The sequence below is a fragment of the Camellia sinensis genome, chromosome 5 (genome assembly GCF_055761805.1).
Source record: "Camellia sinensis isolate YWXY chromosome 5, ASM5576180v1, whole genome shotgun sequence".
Classification (NCBI taxonomy): Eukaryota; Viridiplantae; Streptophyta; class Magnoliopsida; order Ericales; family Theaceae; genus Camellia; species Camellia sinensis.
In genome coordinates this window covers 219,524,892-219,549,103 of record NC_138965.1, presented here as the reverse complement: position 1 = coordinate 219,549,103, position 24,212 = coordinate 219,524,892, and the positions used below count along the sequence as shown (strand labels likewise).

Here is a 24,212-nt window from a genome sequence, read left to right as displayed (position 1 = left end):
ATATTACTCTGTGCCCGACCAATCGCTGATTGGCTATCGCAATGAATACTGATAGCTGGCACAGGTTTCAGCCAACGTGGAATATCCTCAACAAACTGGCGAAGCCATTCAGCTTTTTCAGTTGCTTTATCTAAAGCAATAAACTCAGATTCCATCGTTGATCTCGAGATACACGATTGCTTGGCAGATTTCGAAGACACGGCTCCCCTCCGAGGGTAAACACATAACCACTAGTGGATTTGGAATCTTTTATATCAGATATCCAATTTGTGTTACTATACCCTTTTAGTACCGCTGGGTATCTGGTATAATGCAGCCCATAATCCAGGGTGTAACGGATATACCCCAACACCCGCATAATGCCCTTCCAATGAGTAGCATTAGGATTAGTCGTGTATCTACTCAGCCTACTAACAGCGTAGGCGATATCCGGCCTTGTACAACTCATCAGATACATCAAACTCCCAATGAGCCGAGAATATTCTAGTTGAGAGACACTCTCACCATTATTCTTGGTCAAATATAGACTTAAGTCTACCGGTGTCCTAAACATACTTGTATCTGACTTTCCAAATTTCTCAAGTATCTTATTAACATAATGAGCTTGAGAAAGTACAATACCACCAGATGTTTTGGTGATCTTAACACCCAGAATGACATCTGCAAGGCCCATATTCTTCATGTCAAACTTAGAGTTTAACAATCTTTTGGTAGCTTTAATCATTTCATCATTGCTACCAACAATGAGTATGTCATCAACGTATAGACACAAAATGACATAACCTTTGTCAGTGTCTTTAACATATACGCACTTATCACACTCATTGATTCGAAACCCATTTGACAACATAGCATTGTCAAACTTCTCATGCCATTGTTTGGGAGCTTGCTTCAAACAATACAATGACTTGACAAGCTTATAGACTTTCTTACTTTTCCTGGAGCTGAAAACCCCTCGGGTTGCTCTATGTAGATTTCTTCATCTAAATCTCCATTTAAGAAAGCTGTCTTTACATCCATCTGATGTATTTCTAAATCACGTAAAGCTGCTATTGCAATCACCATGCGAATGGATGTAATCCTTGTCATTGGTGAATTCGTATTCTCGCTGCCTGTATCCTTTGATAACTAGTCGAGCTTTATATTTGTCAATTGACCCATCTGCTTTCATCTTTCTTCGAAAGATCCACTTACTCCTCAAGGCCTTACTGTCTGGGGGTAGATCAACCAACTCCCAAGTATAGTTCTGTAAGATGGAGTCAATCTCACTTTTAATTATTTCTTTCCATAAAGGACTTTCAGGTGAAATCACAGCTTCATGGAGCGTTCGAGGTTCTCCCTCTAACATATAAGTCAAGAAGTCTGGACCAAAAGACTTTGTGGTTCTAGCCCTTTTACTCCTTCTTGGCTCATCCTCCTCTACGGCTGGTACATCTTTTCTCAGAAACCTCGCAAGGCTTAGATTAGTCAAATAAAACAGCATCTTCTGCTGTCATCTCTTGAAATTCACTCCCGTGAACTTCTCCGGGCGCTCGTGATGATTGAGCGGTCCTCCCAGAACAGCCGGAGTAACAACAGGAGGATTGACCACAGAGGTCACAGCAGGGGTTGGCAAGCCAGTCGCCCCGGGGTTCGGATCCCCACCAACATTAGCAGCAGCAGTAGCAGCATCAGAGACAGTTGCCATTTCTGAAAAATTACAACAGAATTTTCGCTATTCTGTATTTCTAGAAATCAAACTTAACACTAGAAAATTCCACAATTAGAAATTTAATTCAAAACTAGTCTCACCACGCAACCTAGAATCGAATATGGTCAAAAAAATTTCCAGGAAGACTGGAGGCATCACACCGGTCCCACTTAAAACCCAGTTAACCTTAGACAAAACTTTCAAGAGCATGTTAACTCATAGTCAGAATTAAATTTTCCAAGGGATGAACTAGGTTAAACACACCAAGTTCCAAACTGTACAAGCAATTACAACAAAATTACTACAATAATTACAAGCAAATAAAACGTGCTTTACATATTGGTGAATAACCACAAATGAACACCCAAGCAAACAATTGCTTCAAATATTTAGTCCAAATTAATCATTTTTCCCATTTCCATAGGTATTCCTGCAATAAAGAGTTAGCAGCAAAATACAACAAAACCTCCCTCAGCTTTTCTTTGCTTTTGGCAAAATAGTGATTGAAGGGGAGGGTACTGGAAAACAAATTAATAAATAACTGTAAGTAAAGATTAAAACCAACCCTTAAATTACACATCTAGAATTTAAACTAAAAAAAACTGTAAAAAATTAATTACATAATAAACATGTAATTAACTATATAAGTTACAGACCTAAATTAAATATAATTAAACCATATTTTAAATTGGTAAAGGTTACATATGAACTTATGGTACACTAAACATGTAATTAATTGAGGCAAGTTACAAACATTTTATAACTCCTAAATACTTAAATCACATTACTAGGTAAGAATTGCAAATGACATGACTAACATGCAAATAATTCTAGAGAACTTAACATGAATTTAAATATAGGCAAGTTATAAACTTTACAACTCCACACCTAAATTAAAGATTAATAGGTACAAGTTACATGAAAATTTACTACCTAATAAATATGTTAGAAATGTAAATTACACTAAAAATTAAACCCGAATGAACATGTAATTTATATTGTGAACTAGAAGCATGTGAACTAGAAGCATGTGAATCTAGAAATACAAGGCATGAACCGGTACACCATAAATTAATAAATTAATTAGAAAATACGGTGAATTAACGTTGCACCAATGGAACTCTTCTTCCCTATTGATAACAGTGGCCTATTCCGTGCCATGGGAAGACCAAACAGTAGCATACACAAAATGGCAAAATCAAAAGCTTAACCCTGTGTACATGCATCTAATAAACCAATTAACTCGCTAGTACTACCAGTGGCCAATTACATGCAAAATTATTACACACACCTATGAATCTATTAATCTAATTCTATGATAAACATTGAATCTATTTTAAGCTTGTTTGGAAAAATTACTCACATTACATAATTTCATATTGTATATCGCAAAATTATGAGATGAATAAAACAAACCTTCAATCCCAGGAAAAATAACATGCTGAATAAAATATAGATAAAATATAAAATGGTTAAAGGAAGCAAACCAAAGCCTGTGTGATACCACAGTCTCCTTAAAATAGATTCGCCGCCTCACCATTGGGTGCTGGAGGTACGTCGGCGTTTACTTTCCAGGATACGACGGTTTTTACCAGTTACAATAGAAGCACCTTCTGATTAGCATAGTAAACGGACAACGGCTGCACTCTCTCTCAGGAAGAAATTATAGGAGAAGTAGACTGACAATGTATGGATGTCAAGGAAAAATTCTATAACTCTTTCCAAGGAATAGGACCTCCTTTTATACACCATAGGGAAGAGGGGAAGAGCCTCTAACCATAAGGTTGGCAACTAATGCTAGCAAAACTGCCCAATAAATTTTGTAAAACTGATGAACCTTAAATGTGTGAGTTATATATACATTTATGAGACAATTTCTTATTCAATCATTTTTCTCTAACAATTTGCATATGAGTACCCTCTCAATCTAAATTTCTCTCCCAATGACAATCACGTTTTCATTTGAAATGGTCCACCATCAACTACTCAACATTATTGAAATGGCAATGTACAACACCACACACATACTCACCCACCCACCCACAAACACAAAGATAAATAAACAAACTTGTGCAACAAACAACGTTGGAAACTATAATAAATGTGAATTAACAAATGGTTAAACAAACCGAAGAAAAGTAAAGAAAAGATTCGTGTACATACACACAACGTCATAAAATAACAGAGTACACTTCAAGTCTACGCAAAACAACAAAGGAAAGTGCGAGGAAAGAGAGGGGGTGTTCATTGTTCAATGCCAATTGTCAAAAGACAGTCCTGTCCTTGCCCTCCTATTCTTTTTTAACCCCTACATCCACTACTAAAACGTGCAGTTACAACAGTCCCCTTCTGGCTAAAAGACGTTCAACTATTGTGGGTAATAAAGTAAAATCAAAGTCAATAAAGCTTGGAATAGTCTTCTCCACATTTTTGCATATTTCTGTGTCTTCTTCTTCTCCTTCTTTTTCTAATCTGAATTACTCCCTCTGTCCGGATGTGTTCTGGCCCGAAGATGCGTAGTCATTCGGACATCCATAAGGCGACACGAAAGTTAGCCTGTAAACAATTCAAAAGCGTGTGATCTTTTAGTACGTTTAAGACAGCAAATTATATGACAATTCCTGAGAACAAAAATAATTATGATTAGAATAGTAAACTTGTGAATATGCTTTATATGATATGATAGTATCTTGTAGTTGATTTGATTGGGCTGCCTAACCCATTATTCACTAGAAGTTTGTTGAGATTTGTGTTTTCCATTTAGGCCTAAGAAACATGATGTTCGGTAACTTCACACGTCAATGAAAATTCTCCGCTAGCTCAATCCACTGATTACACTCAAATACGTAATGAAAATTTGTTCAATTATTTTCAACTTTTGATTAGGCTAAGCCTACTTTAAAAAATAAAACTTGTAACAAAAATTCTAGCCAATGAAACACCACCTATTTCTTTCAATGCCTTTCAATTTAATTATCTGCCAGAAATTGAGCAGTACATGAATAACTCTTAATATCATCGCTTGAGTGGCGAGAGAAATATTGTCAAGCCTAATATTTTTCTTTATAGCATTTTTCAAATAAGAACCAATTGCAAGCGCCTGATGACAAGGGGCAACTCCTTTCAAGATTTCATCCTCTCTATGTCTCTCAAGACTCCATTTCGTGAGCCCTATGGAACTCATGACGGTAATCCAAACCATTCATCTTATAGGACTCGAAGAGAAAAATACATATGTAAAAAATTAATTTGATTAGATATCTATAGACATCCTAATTTATACATTGTGTTTGGTTCATGGATTTGGAAAATAATTTGAAAAAAGAAAGGAAAAGGTGTGTGAAATGAATATGAAATCTAATTATATTTTATTCACATTTCACTATTACTTTCTCTTTTCTTTTCAAAAATCTCATCAAATCCATAAACCAAACACCATGGTGGGAAACCTTCTGACATAAAACTTCATCCAACTAATCTATATCATGTATACTCAAAACCTTAACCTTTATCATTGTGGGGATCAATTTTATGATTTATCCAACCGACACTAACACTGCATAGCATGGCTTATTTAAAAGGAGTCGGATCCTAATAATAAGAGAAAATTACATATCAGACTATTTTTATAAAAATAATTATAGATTAATGAAAAAAATTATTAATTTTAATAATCAAAATCATAAATTTTTTAATAATTTTGTAATTTTTTATTTTTTTTGACATTGCACTGGATTGGATTGTATTTTTCCCTAATAATAACTAGTAACCTGAAAGTATTATGCAATAATAGTACAAAGGACAATGTTTTTCCGTTCAATAATAAAATCAAGGCGAGAAGAATTTTACTTCTTATTTGTCCAAAATTTGTAAATTTGGAGCATACCTCTCTTTGCGCTTCTCCATAAACCTCTGCAGCGACTTTCTCCGGGCGATTGGTAGATCTGCACCCCCAAAAAATAAAAAATTAATACTTATAAAGCATGATTTGCCACTTTCTAATATTCATATCTACATATTGAAGAAAAATTAACGCAAAAAAAGAAAGAAAACAAAGAAGAAGAAGAAGAAGAAGAAGAAGAAGAAGAAGAAGAAGAAGAAGAGAGGCTAAATTCGACATTAAACTGACCTCCGTTAATGGTATCCAGTATCTGAGTCTTATCGGTTGAAGAGAGTGCAAGTTTGGGATCTGCTGCTGATTCAACAGTTTTGGAGACTTGTTTCTCAGCAAGTTTGAAGATATTCTCTGCCTGAATGAATCATCATTAACCGCTTCAATCAATTAAACGACTTCAAAATTAATAAAAGAAGAAAACAGAGAGTAAAGAATTAATGTACAGGAAGGAAGGAATGAATATTGACGAACCTTGTGCCTCGGAACATCGAAAACGGTGACGGAACCGTTGTAGAAAATCGTCATGGGGGTCGTTTCAGGAGTTGGTTCAGAACCAGAGGCATTGCTCCTACAAAACCAGATCATATCATGAATGACATCATCATACACAGATATATATATATAGAGAGAGAGAGAGAGAGAGAGAGAGGCAAGAAGAAGCAGTAATTGAAAGTGTTGGGAGTACCCGAAGGCAGGAGAATAGAGAGGCAAAGCAGGAGGGAAGACCAGAGTGTCTTCATGTTGGGGAGTGGAGGGAACCGAAAACGAAGACTTGGAGGACAAGAACAAGTTGCAATTTTCGGAGGATTTGGCAACATTATTGTAGGTGTGATCGACAGAGCCAGATGCGATCACGGTCTTCAGGAGCTGGGGATTCAGCTTCGAAATCACACTTTGAATATCTGCATAAATGAATGAATATACCTATAATCATGAGATACATTACATATACACAGGACGACGCATATAAATTTCAAGAACAAACAACAAACAATTAAAAAAAAAAAAAAAAAACCTCGAAAGCTTCTTCGGCGATCAATGAACTTCTTCGAGGAGCTCTCTTTCTCCATCCGGAAGAAATCGAGCTCTACGGCCGATCTCGACATTGCAAGTTTTTTCGATTTTTTGGGGAGGTGTTTGAACTCTGTTCTGTTGTGTATGGTGTTGTTATGCTTTGGGGCTTTCAAGTCTTTAAATGGAGTTGAATATAAATGCTATTCGAGAGGCAAAGAGGAGGAAGCGAGGGGATGTAAAGAGAGAGAGAGAGAGAGAGAGAGAGAGAGAGAGAGAGAGAGAGAGAGAGAGAAACGCACGAGAAAAATGAGAGCAATAGATAGAGAGGTAATAGTGGTTGTGGGGGTGGGATCTTGATTATGATAATACTAGTTAATTATGTCACGTATTTCACGAGATAGACTCTCCACACTTCAAAGTTAAAGTCCGGAGGGAGCAGGCGGGCAGGGATGGAAGGAAGCATCTAGGATTGGACTTTGCAAATCTCTGGGCCCTCCTGTTGGACACAGTCGGTAGTCTCCACTGCTCACAAAGTCCTCATGAAAATTATTATTTTATAGTTTTTTCAAAAATTATTGGGTTGTTGGTAACTTGGGAGGATAATAATAATAGTGATAGAGAGGGAGGGTATTTTTGAGATGAGCACTCCTCCGTATCTTATCTTTTCATATTGAGATTCCTGTCAGTAATTTAAATTATTTATCTTACAGTTTTTTTTTTTTTAAAAAAAAGGTTGTCCATTAAAAAAAATAATTTTATCTGATAACTATAAATATAAACTTTTTTTAGTTGATTTTTTGAAGTTAAGAATTTTTTAACTTGGAACTAAAAAGTTCATTTGATAATTTTTTTTGACTTTTGTGAAGAAAAAAAATAAAATGATTATAGTTTGAATATGATATTTTATCTTATTAGCTTATTTCAACTAGGATAGCCAAACAAAACCTTTGCATAGTTTACGTTTACAATCATATTTACCGTTCATTTTATAAAATAAAATATAATTTGTTCATATGTTATAATTAAACGCCTGATAAATTTAATTGTTTACATAAAAAATAATTGAGACATTTATTCATAAATCTCTCTTTACCTACTTATGTTCTACTTAATTCAAATTATTTTATTATATTTCAATAAGTCTTATAAGTGACATAGTTACCAAAATACCCTTAATAATAATAGGATAAAACGTGCATTAATATTCATATTAACAATGTGAATGTTCTATGATATGAACATTCGCACTGCCAAATTTATTTAATGTGAATGTTCACATCATGAAATATTTATGCTATCAAATTTATTTATTTATTTTTATTTTATAAAATTACATATTCAAGTGAAATTTTATTTGATAAATTTCATTAATTAGGCTTTAAATATATATATTTCATATAAAAAGTACAAAAAAAAGTCTAAATAAGTGCACACTAAGTTGTAAGATTTAAAAAAATATTTTTAAAGGTAAAATTATTCATAAAATATATTAAATAGAAGAATTAAAATTTACTGAACTAAATATTTAAATAATATAATTTATTAAAATATAAGAATATGTTATGAACTAATTGAATACAAGTACTTAAAACATAATTTTCTAATAAATCTTTTATAATTTTTATTTATTTATTATGAGACCTAACAATTAAATAGTTTAGGTAACTTACAAATACGTCTTCCAAAATTTGATTAAAGTATGAATCGTCCTATGTAGTTTTAAAAATTATATTTCACTCTTAAAGTTTCTAATTTTATAACAAATCGTCCATTTTATTAATAAATTATCAAATCAATTAATAATCTTTAATAATGTTATAAATATGTTTCAATTAATAATTTAAGTAATTTTATTATCGTATAGAAAAGTAATTATAAATTTTATTGTTTTAATTAATTTTATCAAATAAAAAATTCTAATAAAAAGATATTTATAATTATTCAATCATAAAAAATAATTTATATTTTAAACAAGTTTACAAGTCTATCTAGCCTCCGTTTGGGAAGTGGGTTGGCTTTTTGAATTTTTGAATTTTTTAGCCTAGGCTATTTTAGCCTGGTTTGGGAATGACTTTTTGGCTTTTTGACTTTTTTGACTTTTTTTGTGAGAGAGGATTGTAATGATTATGGGTTGGATTTGATGTTTTATTTTTTGTAACTAAAATAACCTATTTTATTTTTTGTAACTATTTTAACCAAAAAAATCTGACTTTTTTCTTCCCAAACGAAGCCTTATAAATTTTTAAAAAAAAAAAAAAAAATTGATGGCATAGAGGGAAGGCTCATCCCGTATGTTTTCCGTGTTAGGATGGGATTGGTAGTCTGCCAAATTGATTGGGTGATGAGTGGGACCGACAGGTTGGTACCGTCTTCAAAACTCATTCAGATCAAAATACTCGTGATCGAATTTGGTGCTGAAAATACTCTGCTCACGTGTTTCAAAATACCAATATGTCATTATCATTATCATATTAATTTTTAATTAAAAAAAAAAAAACTATTTATAAAGTATTACGAACAACAAAAGTGACGGTGACGGCAAAAGTCAATCACGGTTTAGCCCGACACAGTCAAACCACAGAGTCATTCTCATTATCTATAGTATTATTATATTATTTGGGGATTAAGAAAGTGTTTAGTATAATTTAAATAAGTATATATATATATTTTTATTTTTTATGAAAAAATAATAAATAAATAAAGAAATGATATGATTTAAAAAAAATAAAAATAATAAATTATAAATATACTCTTGAGATTTATTTAAAGTACAGATTGCCTGTGTGGTTTCGAAGATTACAAATATTTCCTTGTCATAATTTTTTATTTAACAGAATTAACTAAAAAAATAAAATTCATAATTTGCTCTCTACTACAATAATAAAGTTACCTAAATTATTAATTGAAACATATTTCTAATATCATTAAAAACTGTTAATCGACTTCATGATTTATTAATAAAAGGGGCAATTTGTTACGAAATTAAAACCTCAAGGGATGAAATGTAATTTCCAAAATTACAGGTAGTGATTCGTATTTTAATCAAACTTTAGAGATGTTGTTTATAATTTACCCAAATAAAAAAAATACATTTTTGTAGGGATACTAGATCAAGTCCGGATCCTCTCCAGCCAAAGCCTCCGACCCTTCCTCCGGCCAAGGGCCAGGATTTTGCCACGTCATCAGGGCTAGATCCTACGGCTTAGATGAAGTTTGGTTTTAAAAAATAAAAAATTTGAATTTCTTTTCATTCAACACAGAGGCAAAGCTTCATTCTCTCTCTCTCTCTCTCTCTCTCTCTCTCTCTCTCTCTCTATCCATCCATGGCGACACTCTCTCAGTCCTTGCTCCATAGACTCCACTCTCTATCTTCATCATCATCATCTACTTGTACAAGTCTGTTATTCCATTACTCTCTTCATCATCTTCCTGGAACAAGTTCTCCCAACATTACTAGAAATCCCCATCTTGTCCACTGCTTCTTATTTTTCAACCTCTAAACTCCAACTCATCTACCACCCAACCAAGCTCTTTCTTCACCCATTGCTATTTTTGAGCAACAGCTTCGATGGCCCTCTCCACACCCAAACTGATGCTATTTTCAGAACATCATCACTTAACAACTGATGCTATTTTCAGAAAATGATCTTGCACAACCACATTATAGATTACATTATATATATATATATTTTATTTATTTATTTTTTGGGGCCTATTAAACAATGAAAATGGCAAATCATCAAAAATTATTTGAACATGGCAGATTATTTGAGATTATTTGGGGAAAAATGCTTTGAACATGGCAGATTTTTTGTTCGCTGCCGATGGTCATTGATGTTCGCCGTCGACTTCACCGATCGTCGTTCACCAAAGCTTCGAAGAGGGAGGGAAAACGTGAAGTGAATGGATTTATGAGTACATTTATAAGTTCAAATCCAAGGGGTTTCCCAATGTTTTCCAAGCTTCGAACAGGGAGGGAAACTGCTGACAAATTCTTTTTTTTTTTTTGCATCTGAACCGTAGATCTTCCTTTAAGCGACGTGGCAAAATCCTAGCCCTTGGCCGGAAGAAGGGCCGAAGGATTTGGCTGCAGAGGATCTGGACTCCAAATGGTACCCAACTTCTTGGAATCCGGATCTTCGGTCGCACTCCCCTGCCGCCCTCCAAAACGACGTCGTTTTGGAGGGTTTTTTTTTTTTTTTTCTTCTTTCTCTTCGGTCTGTGTTTGGTTTTTGAAGAAAACCAGAGGAGAGGAGAGGAGAGGGGAGGGGAGGGGAAGAAGAGAGAGAGGAAGGGAGAAGAAGATGGGAGAAGAAGGAAGAGGACGGAACCCACCACCATCACCACCGCAGAGGACGGACCCATCGAACTTCCACCGGCAACTCTCAACTTCCTCCTCCTCTCTCTCATCTTCTCTCTCTCCTCTCTGATCTTCCCTCCCTTTTTTTTTACACAACTTGGATTTTGGGTTTGAAATTTGTTCTTGGGTTTGAAATTTGGAGAAGCTCCCCTCTCTGATCTTCCCTTTTTTTTTTTTTACACAGCTTGGATTTTGGGTTTGAAATTTGTTCTTGGGTGTGGGCTATTTTATGGTTTTGTTTTGAAATCTATTTTTTTTTTTTTTTTACAGATTTTGTTGAAATCTGATTTACTCAGTTTCCAATTTTGTTGAAATCTGATTTTTTTTTTACAATTTGAAATCTGAAATCTGATTTGAAATTGGTTTAAGAATTTTTTAGAAAAAAATTTCCTGTGGTTGATTGGGCAGGGAGAAAAAATGTTTTCTAGATGATGATTATAACCCAAAATTTTTTCTGGGTTTGTTGATGATGATGTTTGTTGAAATCTAATTTTTTTTTACAGATTTGAAATCTGAAATCTAATTTGAAATTGGTTTAAGAAATTGATGAATTGGGTTTTTTTGAATTTGGATTTTGATGAATTGGGTTTTTGTTCCAGATCCGGCCGGAGTGGAGGATAGAGGAGAGGTGGTTTGCTTCAACTCTTCTTCTCCCTTCCTCTCTCTCTTCTTCCCCTCCCATCCCCTCCCCTCTCCTCTCCTCTGGTTTTCTTCAAAAACCAAACACAGACCGAAGAGAAAGAAGAAGAAGAAAAAGAAAAAATAAAAAAAACCCTCCAAAACGACGCCGTTTTGGAGGGCGGCAGGGGAGTGCGACCGAAGATTCGGATTCCTGTTAAACCGTCAAGAAGTTGAATCCGGATCTTCGGTCGCACTCTCCTGTCACACTCCCCTGCCGCCCTCCAAAACGATGTCGTTTTGGAGGGTTTTTTTTTTCTTTTCTTTTTCTTCTTCTTCTTTCTCTTCGGTCTGTGTTTGGTTTTTGAAGAAAACCAGAGGAGAGGAGAGGGGAGGGGAAGAAGAGAGAGAGGAAGGGAGAAGAAGAGTTGAAGCAAACCACCTCTCCTCTATCCTCCACTCCAGCCGGATCTTGAACAAAAACCCAATTCATCAATTTCTTAAACCAATTTCAAATCAGATTTCAGATTTCAAATCATTAAAAAAAAAAATCAGATTTCAACAAACATCATCATCAACAAACCCAGAAAAAATTTTGGGTTATAATCATCATCCAGAAAACATTTTTTCCCCCTGCCCAATCAACCACAGGAAATTTTTTTCTAAAAAATTCTTAAACCAATTTCAAATCAGATTTCAGATTTCAAATCTGTAAAAAAAAATCAGATTTCAACAAAATTGGAAACTGAGTAAATCAGATTTCAACAAAATCTGTTAAAAAAAAAAAAAAATCAGATTTCAAAACAAAACCATAAAATAACCCACACCCAAGAACAAATTTCAAACCCAAAATCCAAGCTGTGTAAAAAAAAAAAAAAAAGGGGGAAGATCATAGAGGAGAGCTTCCCAAAATTTCAAACCCAAGAACAAATTTCAAACCCAAAATCCAAGCTGTGTAAAAAAAAGGGGGGGGGGGGGGGGCGAAGATCAGAGAGGAGAGAGAGAAGATGAGAGAGAGGAGGAGGAAGTTGAGAGTTGCCGGTGGAAGTTCGATGGGTTTGTCCTCTGCGGTGGTGATGGTGGTGGGTTCCGTCCTCTTCCTTCTTCTCCCTTCCTCTCTCTCTTCTTCCCCTCCCCTCCCCTCCCCTCTCCTCTCCTCTCCTCTGGTTTTCTTCAAAAACCAAACACAGACCGAAGAGAAAGAAGAAAAAGAAAAAAAAAAAACCCTCCAAAACGACGTCGTTTTGGAGGGCGACAGGGGAGTGCGATTGAAGATCCGGATTCGTTTAACAGTAAGCTACAGGACTTTACGAGCGGCCACTCTTTTTTTTCCACGTATTATTTGAGTTCTCATATGATCTCAATTTTGTTAAGCAGCAGATAACTTCCTTGTCAGTTTTCCCATCTCTCCTGTTTGGCCATCCGTAAAGTCCATGGTGTACGGTTTAGTCGTGAAGAAGTTAATCCCTTACAGTGAACAAATCGATAGAAAGATATTTCAACCCATGTCCAAAACCCCGTTGGTTCATTCATCCCCAACACAGGGTGGTGGACATGTACAGAGGATTAACTACAGGGCCGGCCCTGGGCTAAGGCTGGTGAGGCCTGTGTTTAGGGCCCCAAAAAATAGGCCGAAAAAAAGGGTTCCAAATTTAGTCTTACACTATATTAAAAACTTAAAATGGCCTAATTCTATTTAATTAATTTAGGCCATTTTAAAAAGGGCCTCAAAAAATCTATTTGGCCCAATTGATAAAAGGTCCAATTAAAAAAATAAAATATAAAATATATGTATATATGTTATTCATAAGCCTAATTTTGTGTGGCCTATTTTTTTTTTTTCTCTCTTTATGGCCCAATTATGTGTTTTTTAGTATTTTTTAAAATAATATTTTACACAATTTTTATTTATTTATTTTGTAGATACATCTAATTTAGATACACTTAAAAACTATAATATTTATATATTTTTTTAAAAAAAGTTACCAAATACAAAAAATATAAAAAAATACGAATTGTAAACTCAGACAATTATTTTTGAAAATTCTAAACCAAACAGAGTGACTTTTATTTTTATTTTTTTAAATATCTAAAAAAGCCTCAAAAAATTATTTCGCCTTAAGCTCCGGAAACTGACGGCCGGCCCTGGTTAACTATCACTTTTGAAAAGGGCATGCAAGATATGAGCATTGAGATAGATTCTGAACAAATGGTCCTCCTCATTAATGGTGACACTCCAAACCATTTTCCACAGGGAGCCTTGCTTGAAGATATCGAGTTTCTTATGAACAAAACAAATGCAATTGTTCTGTCAGCCACATTTTGAGAGAGGCCAATAAGAGTGCTGATAGACTAGTGTGGGGGTTAACCACCATGAGGATCTGGTAGTTCTTGATGATCCCCAAATGAAATTGCAAGTCCGTTGATTGCAGACATAGTTCGGGCACAAGTGTTAATGGCCAGTGCCTTATGTTTGAGTATAGGCACATGGTATTCCCTAATATTGTGATTGGTGAAAAATGTGAGTAGGTAAGGTATTGTATTGGGTGATTGAAAACATGAGAAACATATTAAATGATGATTGGTTAAATAGTACGGACATATGGTATACTGGGAACATTCTATAATTTCCTCTGGTTTTAGACTTTAATTTTATTATTTATGAATATATAATTCAAACATTTTTTTTTAAATAAATTACACTTACCTCATTTGAGAGTTAAAAAAAATAATAATAAATACGATAAGTTTAGTATAATCATATTATCAATCATTATATGAAGAAAGGGGAGGGAGGGATAATTAGCATTAGAAAACATTATTGATTTTATCTTTCTCCTTAAACATGATGATCAACACTGACTTCCTCACCTGAATAAGTGAAAAATAAAGATTGGATTTGGCATATCTAGTTTTCAATCCACTGCTATTACACTAATGTTAGTAATTAATTCTTTCACAATCTTAACTGTTCGTTGTTTATACAATTCCGCCAATTTCCATCTATGAAATAGATAATTGCCACAAAATATTTTTATTTTTATTATTTTTGACAAAAGAGAATAACTTCAGTTCAAACCATCAATGAGAGGGTAATTTACACTGAACTAATAGCCCCGGCTAAATCATTATGATTCATAGACTTGGGCCAAGCTAAATTAGCATGGTCCTTAATCTTGGACTGGGCTAAATTAATACGGTCATAAGTCTCTGACCAAGCGAGCTTTGTTAACTTGGAAGAACTGAACCAGGCTACGAATGTTGACTAAACAAACGAAGCGTACATTTCGGCCAGGCTACAAAGCCTATTTGGGTCGTTGACCGCAGTGAAGAACCTAACAAGATAGATGAACCGCGTAAACCTAGCATGGTCTTTGTGTTGGGTTTTAGCTCAACGATCTTACTGGAAGTTAGTAAGGCAACTATTGTGGTTGCTCAATTGACGTGCAATTGGGCTAGAACCTTGAGATAGCTTGGTTGCCGGACTGGGAGTTGGGTCATTTACTTTAACATTGATGATAAGGGTGTTAAAGGTTATGTCTTATCCTTTAAGAGATGGAGTCACTACAAGAAATGTCACTTTTGGCTACCAAAATATTGGTCGCCAAAAGTCACTTATTTAGTCGCCGAAGGTGTTTAGCGACCAAAATTTTTTGTCGCTAAGTTCGTCGCCTTTACCCTGTCGGCGATAGTATTGGCGACTAAAATTTGTTTGGTCGCCGAAAGTGTACACATTTGGCTACTAATCTTAGTTTAGTCGCCAAAAGGTATGTTTCCGCCACTAAAGTATTAGTCGCCGAATGAGGCTTTTTGGCTACTAACTTGTTGTGGTCGGGGAAGGTATCACTTTTAGCTACTAAATAATTGGTCGCCGAAAGTACACATTTGGCTACTAATCTTAGTTTAGTCGGCAAAAGTTATGTTTCCGCCACTAAAGTATTAGTCGCCAATTGTTTTTTTCTCTCATTCTCAAATCTTTTAGCTACTAATTATTTGGTGGCAAAAACGTTTTGGGTTATGTTTTTGCTACTAAATTATTAGTAGCCAAAACTTTTGATTACCTATTTGGCTACCAAAACATTTGGTGGCCAATAGTTTCTTTCTCTCATTCTCAAATCTTTTAGCTACTAATTATTTGGTGGCAAAAACATTTTGGGTTATGTTTTTGCTACTAAATTATTAGTAGCCAAAACTTTTGATTACCTATTTGGCTACCAAAACATTTGGTGGCCAAATAATTTGAAAAAAAAAAAAATTGTAAACAACCTGTATTCATTTATATTACAACCTGTACCCTGTATAAAACAATATAATCTATCAACACCAAAATATGTTATCAACCATTAAAGCATTCAACAACGTGCACACATTTCTGTTCCAAGCATCCAAAAAAGTAATCTTCAACGTCCAATTCTATATATATTACAAATTCCATACAGTCCAAATCTAATCCAACGTCAATAATTTAAATCCATACATAATTTAAAATCTTCAAGCAAACACTTGAAGTGACTCAAAACATCCATATGGCAGCCTAAAGAATTCTACCACAAAGCACAACCACAACCAGACTTCAAACAATGGCTAAAGAATAACTAAAATGGTCTCTTCTCCGCGATACATTCACCTCTCATACACAAATCCTTCGATAGCGTTGAAATTTTTTTTTAGAACTCATATTAACTAAAGGAGCACGAAAAATGATAGCAAAAAGCTAAAGTCATGAGCATTAGTCAAATGCATCGTCATCATCATCAGGAAGGGGCTGGCTAGCCGCTGCAGCAAGCTCAGCTTCGTGCCTGTAAAGAATACCAAAGGGATAAGAAACACCACAAATTGATCATTAACAGCAACTCATAAATTTTCATTCCTGGACTCTAATGTTCCCCACAAGTTAAAAATTTAAGAACTGTGAACCACCACCACCACCACCACCAAAAAATAAAATTTGAAATTTGTTTACGAAATTTTGTTTTTTGTATTTTTTAATCTTTGGTGGATTTTTTTTCATATTTTAATCAAATTTTTCTTATATGTTTAAATGCACCTAATCTAGATGCAACTAATGATATTATCACACTATTTTTTCATTACATCATGATGCAACTAATGATATTATCACACTATCTTTGATGGATTTTTTATCACACTATTTTTTCATTTTTCTAATGATATTAATTCAAAAGGTTCCTTTGGAGAGTTCCCCTGCAAAGATAAAGATAATTATTTGTGATGTTTTCTTGCTTATCTTTATCTAATAGTCTACAACTCCACCAGTATAAATAAACAAAAAATAAAATAACAAACAATGTACTATTCCATTACCCTGCAAGCTTCCTGGCAAGGTGCAAGAAAGGTTTTTCAAAGTTATAGTTACTCTTAACAGAGATTTCATAGTTGCTGCACATTGCCCATGAATGCTGTAAATAGAAACAGAAAATTCCAAAGCAAGTTAGAATTGATAATAAAGGTGGCCTCAAATGCCAATTACCACAAAACTGACCTTGATAAAATTCAAAATATTGCAATGGATCTACATTCTATTGAATAATAATATTAGAGAAATTATATTCACTCTCCCCCGTTAGCCTCTCACACTCCCGTTGTGAAAGGTTAAAAGAAAAGTGTGAAAATCATTTCACAAATATTATCTAAAGAAAAAATAATAAATTTTACAAATTACAAGTATTTCCAAGTAAATCAACCCATAGAAAATGATACAGCTCCATTTCTTTTACCAAATTGAAAATCAAAATATAATACAATACACCACAAAAGATCTTCCAAAAGTTAATTATCAACAAATGCAATTCCTTACAACTAAACATGGAAATATTCTTCTAAATCAAACTATATAGGAAAGCAAGTTATAGATCTTTTTTTGGGTGAATAAAAGTTATCTCTTGTTCTCACTTTCTTCCATTTCAACTTCAAAACAAGTTACTCTTGGAACTCTAAAGACTATAGCTTTACATGCTATAGAGAACTCTCGTCAGTTAGTCCAAAAAAGCCATTCAATTGGTTCACAGAAAGTTACACTCGACACACACAGTCTAAAGGTCATTGGCTAAACATTCTCCAGAGAATACCTTTCATGTTCTTAAGAAAGTTGGGAATCTTTTTAGCAGAAGACTTCCAACTAATTTTGCATGATCTATATGTTTAGTTGCTTCTTTTGCTACTTCCTCTAGCATTAAATATATTCAACAAATAATCCCATAATTTTATTTGTCAAAGAAAAAATAGATAATATATTCACCATTTTCCAATGCAAGGTGGACGACGTAAATTTATCAATTTCTCTTTTATGTTTTCTCCTAAATTGTCTAAATAAGAAAAAATATATACCACTAACCTTTCTTTTCTTTTGTTGTTTTTTCCCTGCAGCCTATTTTCAAAATATAAGTCAATCAAGTTTCTTCAAAAAGAGACAATAAAATTTCTAAATATGTTGGATGTCTTCTACATAAATTTGAAAAAATTCACTTCTTTGGTTGTGGTGTTGCCTTGCCAGACACGAGAATAGTATTTTTGTACTAGGGCTACATATCCTGAATAATCTCACTCCAACTGATATTATAGCGAGCCAGTCATAAATCAAAACTAATGGTGAGATGACCCATTAGAAAACCTGACTTAAAATATAATCTCACTACATATCCTGATGTATAGTGGTCTCTGCACAATGAATTACTAAGCACCCATAAATGAAAAATATTGTTAAATGGCCTGACATAAGAGGGATTGCTTCAGCTATTCTGCATATTAGCTTGAAACACTTATATCACAGGCCAAATATATATATATATATATATACACATTAAAATTTCCAATTTGGAAATTTTAAAGGGGGTGTGCATATCCATTTGCTTGAGGTAAGCAACCAAACATTCTTATGTACCTATTTTAAAATTTTTAGGATTCTGGAAGTATGGGACCATGTACCTATATCATATTTATTACAGAAGTATGTTGAGTTACCCATCAAATCAAGTTCAATCCCACTGCTACAATCCAAACTTTTTAAAGAAAATATGATGTAATTCCCTCTATAACTAAAAACATGCTCAAATTAGAACCCTTAACATGTTTAATTTTTATTGCACAGTTGGGGCTCATAAATGGGATAAAGGATAATCCAACTCCAACCATATTTTTATTGCACAGTTGGGTTCTTCTTCCTTTTTGGAAAAAAAAAAAAGAAAAATGGGTATTCAGACCGATGACATGAACAACTTTTTCAAAAAAAAAATAAAAAATCAATAAAATTGGCCAAAGTCCTGAAACTGACAATGAAGCATTGCAACCTTTTTACTTCATAACAACAGAGGTTCACACACTTAGCTTCAATCAGAAAGTGCAAGATCATAGACCCAATTAGAAGAAATAACAATACTTTAATAATAGAGAGTCAAGAGTCTTACTTGCCAAACTTCAATGCCTACATATTTTATTGGCTTCAACACACTGCTAAAATAGAGAGTCAAGAGTATATTGATTAAGATATTTCCTTGATTTTTTTTTTTAAAGGGAAATGATATCAACCACACTGCTAAAATATTATGAATCAAGAATATCAGCACCCATTGTTCCATTCTCCAAATCAGGTGGACTTTGTAATCTAAGACAGTGCACACACTACTATAAAACTAATACAAACTCTACTATAAAACTAATAAGCAATTCATCATCTCTTTTTCCTCTACAGTATAGTCTTGTTTGGATGGGGTTATTTAGTGAGAAATAATAAGAAATGAAGAGAAATAAAACTTGTTATGTGTTTAATGTGTTTAAGTGATATAAACGTATTTTCCTAAGTGTCCGCAACGTGTCTGCGTTAGAATTTTTTAAAATTCAAATTTCCTGCTCAGAAAGCATCACCTACACCATCCCCATCATCTCGATATCAATTTCCTGCTGTAATTGTGACCAAACTTCATTACAACATGCACTAAATATGCTTGATGCAAAATGTCAGCTGTGTTTTTCCTATTCACATGCTTTTTGTCTTCAAGTTATGCCTATATGAACCAAAGAGGTCAAATATCAATCCTAAATTTCAAAAAACAACACAAACAGGTGGTGGTTTATCATAATTGAGGACTACAGGATCTGATTCAAAAATGTATCACTATAATACCACAAAAGTACAGAAAATCCCACTAACTTATTCCTCTTAACATCTATTAGTTTATGAGACCACATATGTATGAAAACATCAGCATCCCTGATTCTAAGGTGAAAAACTGAACACAGATGAACAGGTACTTGAGTTATCTACATGGACAATAGAATAGTCATACAAGGCAAAAGCTAAGAATATACCCATGAATAACTTGAATGAAGAAGGCATAGATCTTTTCTCTTTGGCCCAAAATACACCAGATTTCTGTGAATGGTATAAGCCTGGATCTATAAGGATAGGCCTTGCTCTTTGAATCCTGCAAATATACACTCAGAATGTTACTCCATATTAATGTTTCAAAAGATATGTAATATTTTTGACTGAAAGGTCAAAGGTAAAGACATAATGTTCTTGAAGGACAAACTCAAAACACAAATTAAAGACTATTGTAAAATGAGAAGCAAATATACAACTATAGCAAACAGAACAAAAAATTTATAAATAAAAAATAAAAAATGAAGAAGAATAAAAGATTGTGAACCAGTGAATTAAATCAAGTAAAACTTTAAAATCTTAGTATTTTGTAGCCTAATTAGTAGACAATAGATTTTACGTGGAGCCTTCTATAAACATATCCATTACCTTCCCACTTCTCAACTTCAAGCACTTAAAGCAAACCAGGCTCAACAACCGCTTTAGTTCGCTCACATGGGAAGGATGATATACTGGAATTGGTAATTCTATATACCCAAAGTGACCTAAAAGGTAAAAAAATGAACAAAACTTTAGCAATACTTCAATGTGTCCAGCGGTCATGACCATTCAAACTTCTAAGTGTAATCAAAAAATAAAAAGGATTAAAACATGAAAAATACCTTCGCATGTCCCCGGTTCCGCAGCACCACATGATTCACATCGAACAACTCTTTCCCAACAAAACAAAATCTCATAAGTTATTGGCAAAAGTGGCACCAAACATTCTAATAAATCAGTGAAACAGATAAAGCACAATACAAATTCTTGGATGAATTTTATTTGTATAATATAAATCAAACTAAATTATGGAAACAATGTAGTTGACAGAATACATCAGAGACAATGTAAATTGCCGTCCATGACGAATCACAAAAAATTAAAAATAAATAAGTAAATAGTGTATTTGTAAATGTATATTTGTTCCTATTTCTTTTTTTTGGCCAATGACACAAACAATAAATAATTTAAATAAAAAGTTAACCATAAGGAATTCAGCAGTGGATAATTTGATAAGAAATGAATCATGACCATAGCTTTGCTCTGTTACATGAGCCATTACAAGGCAAAGTACTCAAGATTTTCAACCAACTTATAACCTCTATGGACGTGTTTTGTGATGCATGCTTTAACAATTTCTTTTCTTTTCTTTTTTTTTTCTTTTTTTTTTTTTGGGCGGGGGGGAGGGGGGGACTATTGAATTTAAGGAGTTTATGCTTCTGTAATACACATTATTCTTATGCCATATCCTTACTGTTACCTACTTCAACTCTCCAATGGAAAATTATTGATTTGATTCGTCTAACATTTCCGGGCTTCAGCAGTAACACAAGATTAGAACTTCTTTGTTGTATGTATTTTTTATCAGCACATCTTAGCTGTATCTTTTGAATTCTAATAGTATTGAAATTTCAGTTCTTAGTGTCTATTATTCAGAAAAAGCATTTTGAACAACAAACCTGAATGAAAGTTGCCGGGTCAGAGGAAATATTTAGAAAGCCCTTAATGCAGTCAACTATCTGGAAAGAAGAAAATAGACATAAGTTTCATGTGAAACATCAAGGGAATCATGGTAAATTTGAAACAGAGCATCAGTAAGAAGCATCAATATCATTTCGCTTGCCTTACATATAGTAAGCACAGTACAAACAGAATTTTGATAAGAAAATTTCAAATGAAAAAAGGCAGCTCATCATCTTCCTTGTCATTTGAAAACAATACACCACCCAATACCAATAAATATACCAATTTTCCCTGCTTCAATCCCATTTTTAAAATCAGTTTTTTATTTAAATTTCCTTTGAGAGAGGAAACATTACTTCAATAGGCAACTAGTATACTATAGATTGTATTTCTGGACATCCTGAACCAATTGATTAAATAATCATAAAATGATTTGTCATTGCTTTATTTTCAAATTGCCTTACACTCTAAGCATCTATTTTTTGAATTGGTAACATAGGATCCTACTATATTGGGTGTACTTTTTAGTTAGGGATATACCACATTAAGATTTCTAAAATGTACTTCAAATGCTATTTTATATGAAGTTTCAATGTCCATTGCCACTAGGTTATATAAAATAATGAAAGAACTAAGGAATAAAAACCAGCAATCTTAAGAAAAGATCAGTGGTCAGTCAACCACACCATCACAGAAGGACCACCTGCAAATATCAAAACCTGTATTGTTTCCTTAGCACAATATTCATGTTGGATTAGGTGGCATGGTAGTCATAACAGATGTAAAATACAGCTTTGATAGGTTTTTGTTTTTTTAGGAACAATACCACTTCATTTTAGAAAGACTCAAAGACTAGAATTTCCTCACAACTTTACCACATTCAATGAGAAAATAAAAAAGCAACAGCTTGTTGGTAACAACTTCAAGTACCAAGCCTCAAATTGGATAATAGAAAATTTTCTATGCCACTGTAACGTAGAATGTAATTTACAATGCCTCTGGAAAGCCAAACATCTAGTAAGAATTCCTTCTCTTTGTGTTGTTAGAGCAGATTTTTTTTTTAGTAAGACTACTGTTGTTAGAGCGATAACGTAGAATGTAATTTACAATGCCTTTGGAAAACCAAACATCAAGTACCAACTCTTTCCCAACAACTCTTTCCCAACAAAACAAAATCTCATAAGTTATCGCTCACCTCAAAATCTCATAAACAAAACAAAATAAAAGGGAGCTTTAACTAAGTGTGTAATTGTTGCAGAAAATTTAACCACAAAGGTAAGAGCGGTATTGACATGTAAATTAAATATTCCTTTGCCAAGAAAGCAATTGTAGAGCAACAATTAAGTCAGATGAGTGGTTGAAAAAGAATAGAAGAAAATTAAAAAAGCCAACCTTAGAAATCAAACCTGCAAGCAAGCCAAAAAAAAATACCCATTAGATGCCTAATTCAAACTGTCGTCGAACATTCAGTCCCTTGCTTAGAACTCAATGGACCTGTCGGTATAGTTGGTCCAAAATCAATGAACAAACAGAGCAAAAACCAAGATATATATATATATATATAGATATAGATTCAGAGAGATTCAAATAGATATCAATGGACAAACAGATCAAAAACGGCCATGGCTTCGATCACCTTTTCTTCACTTTGTTCTTGCACCTCCAGCTCTAAACGCTCGCCTCTCATCTCTTCTCTTCATCACTCGTCGGCAGTAGTCGTGGCTACAACCGTTAGTACAATCGTGGAAAATGAATGGCAAACGACCATGGCTTCGATCTCCACAGATTGGAGCCTGGATACCATCTTAGTCAGATCTTCTCGAATTCGGTGGAGCCGTAAGAATTAGGGATTTTTGATTGAAGGGGATTTTTGGTTTTTCAGATTGGGTATTTTGGTTCAAGAGATGGGGAGGGGGGGAAGCCGAGCGGGAATGGAAAAAAGGGGGTGGAAAATCGAGCGGGAATTTTTTTTTTTTTTTTGGTAATATTTAAACAGCAAAATGATTCTTTTTTTTTTAAAAAAAATAATTTTTTGTTAAAATAATTTTTTTTTTATAGTTAATGAATTTATTTTTTTTGCTTTTTTATTTTTTCCAGTTATAAAGGTTGAAAATTTATTTGTTTCATTTTTATTTTAATGAATAAAAAATTATTCTTATTTTTTTACTTTGGTAGAAGTAGGAGTAATATTTTAATGCAAAATAATTTCCATAAATTTTATAAATTGGTTTTTGTTTATTTTTAGAAAAACATAAATTACAAACGCGTTTGGTTTGAACAAAATGTTTAAAAAAATTTAAAAACATAAACTAAAAAGCATGTTTGTTTAGGCCTAAAATATTTATATTTATTTTTTGTATTATTTATGACGATGGAATTATACACATTATAATTGAAAAAAAATATTTGAAAAAAAATATATTTGAAAAAAGATGAGAGAGATAGAGAAGAGAAATGAGTAAGAGAGATGAGTGAAAGAGAGAGAAGAGAAATGAGTAAGAGACATAGAGAGTAAGAGACAGAGAGAAAGAGAGACCCATTTCATTTTTTGACTTTTTCCTCTTTCAATAATAATGGGCTCAGAGAAAGAGATGAGTGTGATTGAGAGAAATGAACGATTGAGAGAGAAGAGAAATGAGTGAGAGAGAGAGAGACAGAGAGAAAGAAAAAAAGAGAAAGATAAACAAGATGAGCGAGAGATAGACAAAGAGAGAGGGAGAGAGAGAAAGACAGCAAAAAGAGATGAACAAGAGATATAGAGAGAGTGAGAGGGAGAATAAAGATAAGCAAGAGA

The 24,212-nt window shown here is 33.6% G+C and overlaps 1 protein-coding gene and 1 long non-coding RNA gene across 2 annotated transcripts; both read right to left on the bottom strand.

The window, feature by feature from the left end:
• Positions 1 to 3,761: 3,761 nt before the first annotated feature.
• Positions 3,762 to 7,258, bottom strand: LOC114275107 (protein TIFY 9). The gene is made up of 6 exons (XM_028217108.2): positions 6,601 to 7,258; positions 6,271 to 6,487; positions 6,057 to 6,153; positions 5,820 to 5,940; positions 5,577 to 5,634; positions 3,762 to 4,246 (listed from the first exon to the last, which is right to left on the bottom strand). The coding sequence occupies exons 1-6, from the start codon at positions 6,689 to 6,691 to the stop codon at positions 4,168 to 4,170; spliced, it is 663 nt and encodes a 220-aa protein (XP_028072909.1). The 5' UTR covers positions 6,692 to 7,258; the 3' UTR covers positions 3,762 to 4,167.
• An 8,713-nt stretch (positions 7,259 to 15,971) lies between these two features.
• LOC145791212 (uncharacterized) lies at positions 15,972 to 20,458 on the bottom strand. Its single transcript, XR_014331095.1, has 2 exons — positions 19,903 to 20,458; positions 15,972 to 16,376 (listed from the first exon to the last, which is right to left on the bottom strand). It is a non-coding gene; the product is annotated as an uncharacterized LOC145791212 (long non-coding RNA).
• Between the last annotated feature and the right edge of the window lie 3,754 nt (positions 20,459 to 24,212).